Source organism: Chiloscyllium plagiosum, chromosome 3 (genome assembly GCF_004010195.1).
Source record: "Chiloscyllium plagiosum isolate BGI_BamShark_2017 chromosome 3, ASM401019v2, whole genome shotgun sequence".
In the NCBI taxonomy this organism is placed as follows: Eukaryota; Metazoa; Chordata; class Chondrichthyes; order Orectolobiformes; family Hemiscylliidae; genus Chiloscyllium; species Chiloscyllium plagiosum.
Window position 1 is genome coordinate 57,075,958 of NC_057712.1, and position 15,120 is coordinate 57,091,077.

At 40.0% G+C, this 15,120-nt stretch overlaps 1 protein-coding gene across 3 annotated transcripts in view; it reads left to right on the forward strand.

Moving 5' to 3' along the window:
* The window catches only part of si:ch73-340m8.2 (proto-oncogene tyrosine-protein kinase LCK), a 107,980-nt gene that overhangs the window by 47,418 nt on the left and 45,442 nt on the right, over positions 1-15,120 (forward strand). For all 3 annotated transcript variants that reach the window (XM_043682498.1, XM_043682499.1, XM_043682504.1), the window contains 2 exons: positions 11,006-11,099; positions 13,854-13,952. In XM_043682498.1, coding sequence (XP_043538433.1) covers positions 11,006-11,099; positions 13,854-13,952 — 193 coding nt within the window. The remainder of the gene's footprint in view (positions 1-11,005; positions 11,100-13,853; positions 13,953-15,120) is intronic.

A 15,120-nucleotide genomic window follows, 5' to 3' on the forward strand; every position in this document is an offset into this window, starting at 1 on the left:
CCTCTCATTTATCTCTCCACTCTGCAGGCACTCTGCCTCTATTCCTGATGAAGGGCTTTTGCCCGAAATGTCGATTTTCCTGTTCCTTGGATGGTCCCTGAACTGTTGTGCTTTTCAAGCACCACTCTAATCTAGAATCTGGTTTCCAGCATCTGCAGTCCTTGTTTTTAACCTTCTTACCATCAAGCCAATGTTGTGTCCAATTGGCTAGCTCTCTATGGATTCCATATGATCTAACCTTACTAACCAGTCTACCATTTGGAACCTTTAAAAAGGCCTTGCCAAAGGTCATGCCGATAATGTCTATAGCTCTGCCTTCATCTATCTTGTTGGTCACCTCTTCAAAAAACTAAATCAAATTTGTGAGACATGATTTGCAATGCACAAAGCCATGCTGACTATCCCTAATCAGTCCTTGCCTTTCCAAATGCATGTCGATCCTTTCTCTCAGCATCCCCTCCAACAATATACCTACTAGTGGCATCAGGCTCACAAATCTGTAGTTCCCTGGCTTTTCCTTGCAGTTTTTCTTAAATATTGCCACCCTTCAGTCTTCTACTACCTCATCCATGACTGTTGATAATACAAATATCTGAGCAAGGGGCCCTATAATTTCTTCTCTAGCTTCCTATAATGTCCTGGGATACATCTGATCAGGTCCAAGGGAGTTATCTAACTTTATGCGTTTTACGATCTCCAGAACCTACTAGTCTGATATGTGGACTCTTTTCAAGGTATCACTATTTGCTTCCATGAGTTCTCTCGCTTCTATATCTTTCTCCACAGTAAATACTATTCCATAGAATAGAATCCCTACTGTGTGGAAACAGGCCCTTTGGGCCAACAAGTCCACACCAACCCTCCGAAGAGTAACCTACCCAGGACTATTTCCCTACCCTATTATCCTATATTTACCCCTGATTAATGCATCTGATCTAACATCCCTGAACACTATGGGCAACTTAACACGGCCAATTCACCTAACCTACACATCTTTGGATTGTGGAAGGAAGCCAGAGCACCAGGAGGAAACCCACGCAGACACGGAGAGAATGTGTAAACTCCACACAGTCAGTGGCCTGTTACTCTTACCAATGTTACAAGTTACTCTTGTAGGATCTCATCTATCTCCTGTGGTTCTACACATAGATAGCCTCGATGTTCTTTAAGTGACCCTGTTCACCCTCTAGTTACTCTTTTGCCATTAATATATTTTTAGAACTTCTTTGAATTCTTCTTAACTTTATTTGCCAAAACCTCATCATGTTGCCTTTTTATTCTCCTGATTTCTCTCAATTGTACTCCTATACTCCCTATTCTCCTCAAGGGATTCACTTGATGCCAGCTGCTTATATCTGATATAACTCCTTTTTCTTGACCAGAGTCTCAATATCTCTAGCCAGATAACATATCCTACTCCTGCCAGCCTTGCGCTTCACACTAACAGGAACATGCTGGCTCTGAGAACCCTCATTATCCCACTTTTGATAGCCGCCCACTTGCCAGGCATCCGTTTACCTGTCAACAGCCTCTCCCAAACAATTTTTGAAAGTTCCTGTCTAATATCATCAAAATTGCCCTTGCTCTAATTTATAACTGTAACTGTGGACCACGCTTATCCTTTTCCAGAAGAATTTTGAAACCAATAGACATATGGTCACTAGTATCAAAGTCTCTCTGACTAACATCTTTTCTCCTGCCTTATTTTCCATGAGGTGGATGAGTCTTGCCCCTTCTCTAGTAGGATCATCTACCTGATGATTGAGAAGGTTTTCTTGAACACACTTAACAAATTCCTCCCCATCCAAGCCCTGAACACAATAGCAGTCCCAGTCTATTTTCTGAGAAAATTAAGATCCCCTACCATTACAATCCTATTATTCTCACAGCTATCTGTGATCTCCTTACATATTTGCTCCTTAATTTCCCACTGACTGTCAGTCCCATCAAAGTGATCACCCACTTCTTATTTCTCAGTTCCACCCATATAGCTTCACTGGATGATCTCACATTCCTGAAGAAGGGTTTATGCCCGAAACATCGATTTTCCTGTTCCTTGGATGCTGCCTGACCTGCTGCGCTTTTCCAGCAACACATTTTCATCACTAGATGATCTCCCAGGAATATACTCTCTAAGTACTGCTGCCATGTTTTCCACAATCAAAAAAGCCACTTCCCTTCTTCTCTTGCCTCCCCTTCTATCCTTTCTATAGCAGCTATCCTTCGGAACATTGAGCTGCCAGTTCTCTCCCTCAACCATGTTTCTGCAATAGCTATAATATCCCTGTCCCATATTCCCTGAGTTCATCTGCCTTACCTTTTCATCACTAGATGATCTCCCAGGAATATACTCTCTAAGTACTGCTGCCATGTTTTCCACAATCAAAAAAGCCACTTCCCTTCTTCTCTTGCCCCCCCCTTCTATCCTTTCTATAGCAGCTATCCTTTGGAACATTGAGCTGCCAGTTCTCTCCCTCAACCATGTTTCTGCAATAGCTTTAATATCCCTGTCCCATATTCCCTGAGTTCATCTGCCTTACCTGTTAGGCCTCTTGCATTGAAATAAGTACAATTTAATTCATCAGTCTTCTCTCATTCCTTGCCATGCACTTAACAGTCAACTGCACCTTTAACAACTAGTGGATTTAGGGAAAAAGAAAGCTCTTACCTCACCATTTCCTTGTTGCTGTTCGCCCTTCTCAACAAAGCCTGGTATTCCCCTCGGCCCGCTCCTGGATATAACCAGCAGTATTTTGACCATAAAGTAGCCACTTGCACAAATGGCCAGAACAAGACACAACAATGTCTCCCTCTCCTACTTGCTTAAACTTGTACACGTAGCTCAACTTCTGGCATTTACTCCCTCTTGCTGGTCATAATCTTCACTCATGGTATGGTTCCACATTAGATTTATTTCCTAGTAGAATAGAGCACCTAAGAGCTGCTGGGAAACCAGCTCTCCATTATCAGCTTTGCAACCTGGTGTGATGGCCATTGCCAATAAGGCACTGGAAACTTACCAGGGATTATCGCAAGATGCTTGGAAATAGATGTGTGAGGACAGTGTGTGGGTTGTGGGTGTTAGCTGATCTGGAATTCCACCCAATATTCATGAAACTTGTGCTCCTGCAAGTATTATTGCATTATGATTACAGCTATGTTAAGTTTATCATTGTAAAATTATCTGTTAATATTGTCCTTCAAATATTGTCTTTCAAATGTACAAAGCACTGATTCGTAATTTAATATATTTCCATTTGTCTTATACAAGGTAGAATTGTAAAATTCAGCTACTGAAAAAAGTCAATGAGATTAGCAAAGTCAGTCATGCAGACTGGAAAACTGATGTGAAATGCATGACTAGCTTCTTGTAGATGCTGTACTGGTTTGGGAATCTGAACCATGACGTAAATCATCACAATTTTGCTGGATTGCTTTTGATGATGTTGGAAACATAATGTTTTACTTTGAGGCATAATTTAATGGTTCTGTCTCATAGACAACATCAAATGTTTCTTAATGTTATGCCAATAATTTCCTGCGATTGGGCTAGCCAAATTTTATTTGTTTTAAGATAATGTTGTTTGTGATAGCAGGACAGTGTGAAGACATTAATCTTAATCAGTAAATACTTTAAATTAATCCTGATGTCATGGTCAGCAGTCACTGCCAATCCAGAAAAAAAGGAAAACAAATTAAAACAAATACCCTTTGTATCATTAAGTATTGCTGCGATAGTCATTAAACTATTTTCTAGGAAGCACTCCAAACAAACTTATTGCTTCAGGATTCTTGGATGCATTTATTCAGTTCAGTACCCTGAATTGTAGTAATTCCCTGCCTTTTAATTGCAGGGAATACTATTGTTTGGTAATTTATGTATAAGTAATATTAACATTGATGATTGATTATGTGCCTTGGTTATCTTACATTTACAATCTTGTCCAATTTTTTAAAAAAATCATCCTGTTCAGAAATGTTATAACATAATTCTGGAGTAGCTGGGTCATGAAGTCAGGTCTTCACAAGAGCTCTCTTGTAATCTTGGGTGTCTCAAAAAGCAAAGGGTCAGGGGTAATCTGGGCACTGTGAGCTCTCCCTGATCATTCTTTCCCAATTTCACATTTATTTTTTCTTCTCCTTTTGTTTGTCTGCAATGATCTTTATAAAAATAGCAACATGCATTTAAATTATTATATCCTACTTGGTGCATCCTATTCTAAGTGTGGAGATATGCAAGTGTGGGACCTGCACCTCTGACTCCATTAATTTCCATGGCATCAGGACAAAGTCCTTGCTCTCTGTATCAATGACAGCTGACCATTGAGATTGTATATAAGGTGCTTACTGTTAGTGAAGCCAACAAAAACAGAAACCGCACATCAGTTCTGGCAGAATCTGTGCAGAGAAATCAGGTTTAATGTTTCAGGTCAGAATTGGATGCAAACCATTAACTCTGATTTCTCTTCACAGATGCTGCCAGATGTTGAGCTTTTCCAGCAATATCTGTTTTTGTTTCTAATTTCCAGCACACAGTTCTTTCAGTTTTTGTTAGTGAAGTTGATCTGTCCAAAGGTTAATGTGCAAATGAAAGGGTGCTGAAAACTGCTCTTGGTGGCTTACTTCGTCAGTGAAGTAAAAGTGACATCTTCAACCTGATTTCACAGACTTCTTTACAGGCCTTCTGCATAACTTCAGCCAGGAGAACTTCACCAAGGCTCCTGAGACAACACCTTCCAAGCCTACGACCACTACTTTGGATCTAGAAGCACAAGAGCGACAAATACATTACCTCACGATGAGCAAAGTCCCTTCCAAACCACTGACCACCCTAACTGGGAAATACATTGCCATTGTTTCACTGTCACTGGATCAAAATCCTGGAATTCCCTCTCCAATATCACTGTGGGTGTTCCTACAGCAAATTGTAGTTGTTCAAGAAGGCAGCCCATCACCACCACTATGCATCAATGTCACTATGCATGGGAAATAAATGCTGGCCAAGCAAACACAGTCCATATCCCTCATCGAATGAAGTAATTTTCAGATCCAATGTTCAACAGTTTGATATGCCTCTGGTGTATCAGCTATCGCTACTGACTCCACTACCTGACAGGCTGAGCTCACTTATCTTGGCTTTTATCCTTTAAAAAAACCCAAATAGAAATTCCTGCACATGGTCACAAGCAGATGGAACTTAATGTGGGAAGATATAAGGTTGCCTGGTTTCATAGGAAGAATACAAAAGCAGAATATTATTTAAATAGAGACGATATTGCAGTACAGAGGGATCAGGTTATCCCTGAACATACATCACCAAAACATCAGCATGTAGATAGAGCAAGCAATTAGGAAATGGAATGTTGGTCTTTATCACAAGGGGATGGAGGATAAAAGTTGGAAGTCTTGCTACAGCTGTGCAGGACATTGGTATGGCCACACTTGTAGTGCTGTGTCAACTTTTGATCTCCATACTTGCAAAGGGATAGACTTGACATGGAATTAGAGAAAGCTCACTAGACAGATTCCTCAGATGATGGACTTGCCTTAAAGGTTACACAGGCTGGATGCATTCTCAGGAGAGTTTTGCAGCATCAGAGCTGATATTATTGAAATGTAAGATTCTGAGGAATCTTGATAGATGAGAAGCAGAGAGATGTTTCATGGTGGAACGTTTCCTGGTGGAATGTTGAAATCTGAACAGGAGGCACAGTTTGAAAATAAGTGCCCTCCCATTTGAGGTGGAACAAAGGAGGAATTTCACCTCTGGAGTGTTGTCAGTGTTTAATGGTAATCTGTTTCCCAGAGAGCAGTAAAAGCTGGGTCATTGAATATGTACATTCAAAACTGAGTTAAACAGATTTTTCATTGACAGGAGAGTCAAGTGTTATGGGGGGAACATGCAGGAAAGTTGTATTAGGCTGTAATCAAATCAGACAAGGTATCATTGAATGGTGGAACATGCTCAAAGTCCTGAATGCTTTACTCCTGCTCTTATTTCTTATGATTCTAAGTCTATAGTTATATTAAATTCTGGCCTTTCTGATAGATTCCCATTGAACTTCCTGTGACAGTGTACTGGACTAGCTTTCTGAAAGCTGAGTGGACATGTTTCTGTTTGTTTCCATTAGCACAATCAGGACAGAAATCAACAAAGTCAGTGCGAAAGATTAGAGAAACAAAATCAAAGTTACATCTGAAATCACTTGTTCTTCTCTTTCCTGTGAACCTTTAAGGTTCTTTAAGGACTAAGTGCATATGCATCCAGATTGAAGATTTAGAATACCCCAGAATTCATTAGTTTGGGAAGGTTCTTGAAAGTATACTTTTTTTAGGCAAACTATTACTATCAGTCATTTTTACAAGTTTAATTACATCTATACATTTAATTGCTCTGACTCATAGAATATGTTATGTTTATAATTGCAGAAAATAGATTAGGTTACTTACAGTGTGGAAACAGGCCCTTCGGCCCAACAAGTCCACACCGACCCGCCGAAGAGCAACCCACCCAGACCCATTTCCCTCTGATTAATGCACCTAACACTACAGGCAATCCAGCATGGCCAATTCACTTAACCTGCACATTTTTGTACTGTGGGAGGAAACTGGAGCACCTGGAAGAAACCCACACAGACACAGGGAGAATGTGCAAACTCCACACAGACAGTTGCCTGAGGTGGGAATTGAACCCAGGTCTCTGGCGCTGTGAGACAGTAGTGCTAACCATTGTGTCACCATGCCACCAGTTAGTGGGTACTTGAAATGTAATTAGCCCTTCTTAATTTGCATTTTGAATACAATTCATTCAAAGCAGAAATTTCATTTCTTTAACTTCCAATAATCATGGGCAGAATCTTACAGGAGTTTGAAAGATATGGACTATAATGAAATATGGGGCAGATATGGGCTATAGTGAGATATGGGGCAGATCTGGATGAGAAGTCTGGCAAGGCCTATCTTGACATCAGGAGCACCTCATGTAACGTTTTAGTATTTGACAAGAGTTGTTGCTAATTTCTTGTTAGGCATTGGAGAGTTACTAATTAAGGGGGTTATAGCTTGTTAAGTACCTTATTGATGACCCAACTTACCTCATTAATATTCAGATTTCTACAAGCGAGAAATTGATAAAGCAGGCATGGAAACCAGAGTGTCTTCCTGGTGGATTCAGCTTGCTGCATTCTTCAAAGGGCCTCAGTCATATGTTCAAACAAAGAGCATCATGTGGCTGACCCATGCGGTCATCAGCCACACTCATCTTTTATTCACAATCTGTATTCACCAACCCCTCATGACCATCATGGCATTTTTCTGATGTACTGGCAGGACACTCTGGAATCACAGACTTGTATTGCAGGGTGCACTGGCAACTAGCATTGAGAGGGTGCAGCAGGGATACTTTGTACACAGAGGAAGGTATCCAGCTCATGGATGGAATGAGGCTACACGTCAGAGCTGCTGGTTTGCTCTCTTAGCACTCACTCACTTAACACTGATCTGCATGTTCACACTGTGCTTTTTCCATGCCATGCCAAATAGCACAGTCACACAACCAGATAGCTTGCCCTGCCAGTTAGTTACTCTCAGTCATAGGGGAGAGGGATTAGATATTTTACCATATGGCACATTGCTACGTCAATCTCACACCTGCACAATGTGCCAGTAGCTTACACAGCAAACAAACAGCATGAACAGCAAACACCCAGTCATGTCCCAAAGTCTTAGAGATGTAGTCCTAATTAAAGTTCACGGAGGCACCCATCAGTCAAGGGGTCCTGATACTGTAAGTCAAGGGTACTCTCTGATACCAATCCAGGAGATTGACTATGGTAAAGCTTCCAGTTGCAGTGGCCTTGGTGAGGTGAGTCAATGTCTCTGAAGTCTGGGCAGTGGATCTTGATCAGTTCTGTAGCTTTGTCTGCAGAAATAGGAGTAAAATGTGCTTGTGGTTTGGGGAGATTTGGTGGCAAGGGGGGCTTATAGGAAGGGCAACAAAGAAGGAGGTTTGACAGTTCTTGGGCTAATGAACACATTAGAAAAGGTGGTTGGAGCCACTGGCTGAGCAGTGCTCAATATGGCCTTCCACTGTGTTGGAAATTGAAAGTGTGCATTGATGAAAGAAATGGCTGCAATCACATTTGCACGGGACAGGATTACTGGCTTGACCTGTGAGGGTGAGTGCTGCAAGAATAAACAATGTTAGGGCTTTTAATGGGAAAGAACATGGCACACAGACCATGCACTACACAGAACCCCAGTGAGGTCCCTATTCCCTGGCTATTCTAATCATCATCCCTATTTATTTATATTGCAACTCCCGGCCACGAAATCACTGACCAGGTCATTCATATCAGAACATCTTTGGACACTGAGGCCACAAAATAGCAGGGATGTTGTATGAGGAAGTGCAAAAAAGTGCCAAATAGCACACAGTGCATTGTTACCCATGCCATTAAAGTGCCCTCAGTGAATTTTTGTTTGCCTCTCCTTTCCATACCACATCTTAGTGTACTCCCATGTTCCATAGCAGGCTGCAGTAGAACATGTTGGCCCTGAAGGTTTGGATGGGTGATCCCAGGAATGATTGACAGATGCAAGTTGACCCACCTCAGCACTAACTTTCAAAGGTCAAAAGGGCAGGCAGTTTGAAGGTCAATGTCTTAGCCACCTCTGCAATTTTAGAATTAGAATTAGCTTTATTGTCACATGTACTCAAATGAGTACAATGAAAAACGTACAAGTTGCCGCTTACGGTACCGTCTTAGGCACAAAGATCCCTAGATACAACTTCTTAAGCTACAGTTGTTAGAAAAATAGAGAAGTGAAAAATCCAGCATTGGACTCTTCTGAGGGGCTTATATGTGGTTCCTCCTGCTGACTGGGTATCTTCTGGCATGAACCTGTCTACTTGTGAGGAGGGGTCATCTGGAGTGCATGCCATGCTCCACATTCTCCCTGTTGCTATGCCATCAGTCCTCAGGATCAATGCTGGCACAATGAAGTGCAAACATTTATGCCTCTCCAGCTGACTCAGAGGTGGGGCTGGACCTGGATCTCCATGGCTGCCACCAAGGCAGACAGACAGTCACATGACTTGCTGCAGTCCTGCAGCTTCTGGGGAGTAAGGGCCATTATACTCCACCTCCTGTTCCTCCCTGTTGGTGTGAATGAAATCGATGATTTCCAACAACACAGGGTCCTCTCCTGGGCAAGTGCCTGGTCTCCTTCAGTCCTCCAATCCTCCAGTGTCAGTCGACTGGGACATTTCTTCTTCACCCAGTTGCAGGCCTATCGCAGCAAGGTGCTCACCAGATTTGATTCCACATTCCTGGTTCTAAATGTTTCATCTTTATTTCCAGTATCTGCGTTGGAGAGGGTTGCAGGAGACAGCTTTTACCATGCTTCCTCTGAGACCTTGGTACTTACATCCTCAGAGGTCGAGGAGGTGGTGTCAGGAGCATGCAGGTGTTTCATCTCAGAGATGGTGACACTGCTGATGCAAAGGCTCTGCAGAGTTAGTGGTGTGGAAAGTGCTATGTGGTAGTGGGTGATTGCGGGAGAGAGAGATGACATTGCAGGCTACAGTGAGAATTGCAAAGCATGAACGTTGACGGAAGGTGGTTACAATAACAGAATCAGAGATGGCAGAGCGAAGAGTGTGGAACTTAACCTGGCACAGCAGTGAAGTCTTTCTTATGGTACTGTGTAGTCGAGATGAAATTGACCTAGGTGGTGACCTCAGACCATGATGTTAGGGTTTGGTGGTGTTGCCTCCTGTGCTCATTTTACTAGAGTTGGACAACTGTCCTCTCCATCACCCATCCACCAGGACCTCCAGGTCCTCGTATTGGAATCATAGAATCCCTACAGTGTGAAAGCAGGCCATTGAACCTATCGAGCCCACAACAACTCTCTGAAGAGCATCCCATCCAGATCCACCCCCCTACCTTATCCCTGTAACCCTATATTTCCTATGGCTAATCCACCTAACCTACAGAGTCCTGGACACTGTGGGCAATTTAGCATGGCCAATCCACCAAACCTCTTGTCAGAGCATCACAGTGCCATTGTCTCCTTGTCAAACATGTTCAGAATCAATCCATGACTAAATAAAGCAGCTTTGGAATATTATTACTCCCCTGGGGGCAGTCATAACAGCTTTTTGAAGATGGCAGAGGCTTAAGGGATGCCAGCCATTTGGCAAATATCCCCTGACTAGTGAGCTGTCTTGGGAATAGTGTGGTAGGTTGGGGCCAGAGTCAGGCATGATGGATAGCCTAAGCGTGAGGTTGATATTGAAGACAGCATGTTTGTAAGTTATGGTGAGAAAACTTGCTAGGCCTTATGGCAGAATTTCCTGAGAAAAAGAAACTCGACACAACTTATACTTTTTTTAGCCAAAAAAACATAAAATTCAGCTCCAAATCTCTTAAACTACATTTATTTGATTTAAGGCTTGTTCTTGCACTATCTCTTGGTAAAATTCAGTGCCATGACTACTATATTAGGGTTAACACCAAAATGCCTTCATGGTAGTACTGACATTCTCCAATTCAATTGTTTTAGTGCTAGAATTGGAAATGACATAGTCAGGAAATGGTCTGACATTTGTTGAATAAATTGAATAATAAGTTGAATAAATAAATAAATTGGAGAACAAAGCCTGTGGGGGTGAAAATAAGACACGACAATCCATTCTTCATGAAGTGAATCCCCCAAAATATTCATTTCAACATCTGATTGAATGTTATAAGTGTGATTTTTGTTGATACTTTCATTAACTTACCACCACCAAATTTCCAAGTTGTCATTCTTTGTTTAATTTTGCTAGTGCAGAAAGTTTGTAACAACCAAGGGTTAAGTCTGGAGTACTGAGGCATGGGAGAACTCCTTATGAGATGTCAAGGGAGCTTTCAGAAGATAAAGAAATTTTCTTAACAAACTGGATAATAGAATTGTTTACCAGTGAAGCAGTAACTCAATTTTATGGTCTTTCTTCCAGCTGAAAAGAGAGTTGTAGCATTGTATGACTATGAACCAACAAGTGAACGTGATCTAAGATTAAAGAAAGGTGAACAACTTATCATCATAACAGAGTAAGTTTCTTTTTAGTTAAATAGATGCAACTTGTTCCTAAGTCTCTGGAATGTAATCCTTAACACATCTTAGAAAATGAAGAGACAATGGTGATGACACCATTCCTTCACCTTTCTAATATGAGGTACTCCATGCAATTGAGTAGCATATTCCTGAAGTTTTACTAATGCTATCAGACAATATTGCTGCATTAGTTATGGATGTAGTATTTGTACAGTATAATATGGAAGAAATATTGGCCCAGATTTTGCTGTGCAATATCAGCAAAACTGTCTATGGTTGCCATTGTTACAACTGGAAAACTGACAACTTCTGATATCAGTGCATGAACAGTTAAAGCAGTGGTTCCCAAAGTGGGGGTTGAGAACTGAAATTATGCAGTTCTGAGCCATGAAGTAGCAATCACTGAGCTTCCTTTCCCCCTGCTTTAGCAAGTCTTTCCCTGCTCCCCCTTGCTTACTTAGGGATTGCAATTGTTTTCAAGCCTCAGAACATGGCCACAGTGGGAAAAAGTGTGAAGAGCACTGAATTAAACACAAAAATCCATTCCTTGCTCCATCTCCGTATATGCTGATGAAATCCCCACAGATATCATTTTTTAAAAATCATTAAACTGATGATAACTTCCTCTTGGACATTGCAATATCAAATAAATATCCCACAAAACTTGAATTCTTATCACTGAGGAGTAACTGAATTTTTACCAACAATGCTATCTATAACTGCTTATAAAGTATCTGTCTGTGCATATTGGGTTTCCAGTAAGATAGAATTTGATTGTTTTAAATTTTTTTAAAGTTTATGCTCTTTCAGATTACAGGTTGTTCTGCTATAACACGACAGTTATCTTCCTCTGCAACCTCACACTATAGAAAATCAAGCTGAAGAAGATCGCTAATCAAAAATAGATTCAGTAGAAAGTTTGTGTTGTCTAAATAATGTCCACAATTCATCAATTGCATTATAGCCAATGCATGCTGATGAAATGCACGTGAGAACAGAACAACCTGTATAATTTGTGTTGTCCAATTAATTGTTCGCTCTTGTTAAAATTTAGTAAAACAATTTAGACAATCAATGCAATTAACCTTCTGGTTTACTGACTGAAAATTGTTTGACTTGATTGTTTGCTCTGATATGATGAAATAATGTTGCTGGATGCCTGGAGATCTCCTTGGTGTATCACCGGATTGAAAGTAATCTTGGCAAAGGTGGCACCCATGTCTGGAGATCTCAAGATTTCTTGGTTAAAACTATTTGATCTTTGAGATCAGTACATTAATTAAGAAGAATGCATAGGTCAGATTCTCTGTGTCCTTCTAAGATACTGATCTGCTTTGTTTTATAGCTACTGTCATTGACTGAAATGCTTTATTATACAAAGGTATTCTAATGGAAAGTAGGATGAATCCTTCCTGTATGGATCTGCAGGTCATTTAATCTAAATGCTTAAGACTAGAAAATAAACCCCATATAATATGTCATTTTCCCAAGCACAGAGTCCCTACAGCGTGGAAGCAGGCCATTCAGCCCATTGATACCACATCCCACCCAGACCCACCCCCAAATTCTGCATTTCCCATGGCTAATCCTCCTAGCCTGCACATCCCTGGTCACTATGGGCAATTTTGCATGGCAAAGCCACCTAACCCATACATCTTTGGACTGTGGGAGGAAACTGAAGCGTCCAAAGTGAGCCCATTCAGACACAGGGAGAATATGCAAACTCTGTGCAGTCACACAAGGCTGGAATTGAACCTGGACCTCTGGCATTGTGAGGCATTAGTGCTAACCACTGAGCTACCATGCCACTCTCAGGTGAAGAAGATCAAGGAGAATCTCAAGAGAAGATGATGAGGCATCTTATTCCTACATCTTACTGCTAGCATCAGATTCACCTACACCATGATCACATATAATCCAACACAGAAAACAGCAAACTGTGTCTGCTGTGCATCAACAATAAACTCAGACCTTGGTGTTGGAAGCTTGCATTGCTGTGACAATTTCCTATTCTGTGTTGGCCGTCCTTGTGTTCCTGCTGTGAGTTTACAACAACAAGGTTGATGCTTCCTAAATACACTTCCTAAAGAACTGAACAGTACATGATCAAGATTTATCAACTTTTTAAAAGAAAAATATGAGCTGCTATGTATTTGCCAATTACACAATTGTGTGCATATCTAAAGCTAAAATTTAGATTCTCAGAAAAAAAAAGTGTACTTTACTTATGACTGTTGACTTTACTGTTGACTTGTTACTTTGTAGTGTTTTAGTTTCCTTGTGAAGGTTAAGCACCCAGAGCCTTTACTGTTGAGAGATTAAATATAAAATGCTAGACTGAGAGAAAATAGGAAATGGAGGAAGGACAGTGATATTTGTCACTAACCTCAAGAGCCCTCCTGTGCATGTATTGATGTATCATGTGCAATAAATTTTATGAAATATCAGTTTGAATGGCAACTCGCGGTGAAGTCAAGTGAATTAAAACATGCCTTATCTGGGGAGGCTTGAAGAACAAACATAAAGATTTTTAGCATAAATATAATGCCCTCAGATGTTTACTTAATGTTTTAAATGATGTCCTTTTTTTTTACAAAAATACACAATAAATTACAGCAAGGTATCTGTTGCAAATATTAAGACTATGAAAAGATAATATGGACATTACTTTCATAGATGAATTAACTATTATTACGCATTTCAATGTTTTCATATTTCCAAAAATGACTCAACTATTCTATTTTTTTCAGACAAGGAGATTGGTGGAAAGCAATTTCATTGGTTTCTGGCAAAGAAGGATTTGTCCCCAGTAACTTTGTAGCCAGGGTGGCATCATTAGAAGTGGAAAAGTAAATATTTCCAATTTTATTATCAATTTATCATTGTGGAACATTTTAACACCATTTCTTAAATTCTGTGTTACTGTTTCCATCCTTGGGCCAGAAAAGTTACAATCATTAAAGGTTAATTGGAGAGTCATTGCAAATGTTAGAAGACTGAAGAAAATGTGAAATTTGAATATGTCTATTTGTAAGGAATTTGAAACTTATTTTGCTGTTTTTAAGTTTTATTTCAGTCTCACTATGTATACTGCATCTAATGTCCCTCATGAATTTTCTTCAATTTATGTGCAGTCTAACAAGATTATAAGTTAACAAAAACAAAAATATACCAGAAAATTTGGCAATCCACAGCAAATCCATTAGCATCTAACATAAGAAATGATGATAATGTTTTGGGGATAAGTTTTTTTTGTCAGAGTTATAATTGTGGCTGAACTGTAAATTCACATAGACAAATTTGAACAATGTACAAGTTTGTCAGGTGTACCTAACCATCCTTTGTGTTATGTATAATGCCAGAGAGTGATTAGATTTCCTTGTAATTAATAGGAAGCTAGATAAATATACAATGTGAAAAGGAATAGAAGGTAATGTCAATTGGCTAAGGTGAAGTAGGTTAGAAGAGGTTCACGTGGAACACAGACACATGTTGGGCAGAATGATTGTTTCTGCCAATACTTTGTCATTCTTTGTAATGAAGTAATGGAACACTTCTTTAAATGGTGGAACATTTTTCTATCATATATTGCAAAGCTGAAATCCATCCTCCCACATTATTTGAATCATGTCTTGAATTGCTCAGCATTAAGACCTTTTTGGAGTCAACTTATAAATTTTTGTTATTCACAGTATCAATACAATGTGTAGCATTTGCAAACTGTATCCTAGTGCATAAATAAAGTCTGAACATTGTTGGAAATTGTTAGATAGATTTAGGCACTTAAATCACTTCATTTAAACACCAAATAGAGAAATAATCTATTAACATGTGAAATATTTATTAGTGGAACTAGGGACATTCTTTAATTGTACTCAAACTATTGTTTTTGGTCAAGAGGAAAGGACCCTTTTTAGTCATGATAGCAGCAACGCAGACAAGGAATATTAAGTACAACTATATAAGATATTAGATTTTAAATAAATTATAAGATTTGAAATGAGAAGTCTATATGGC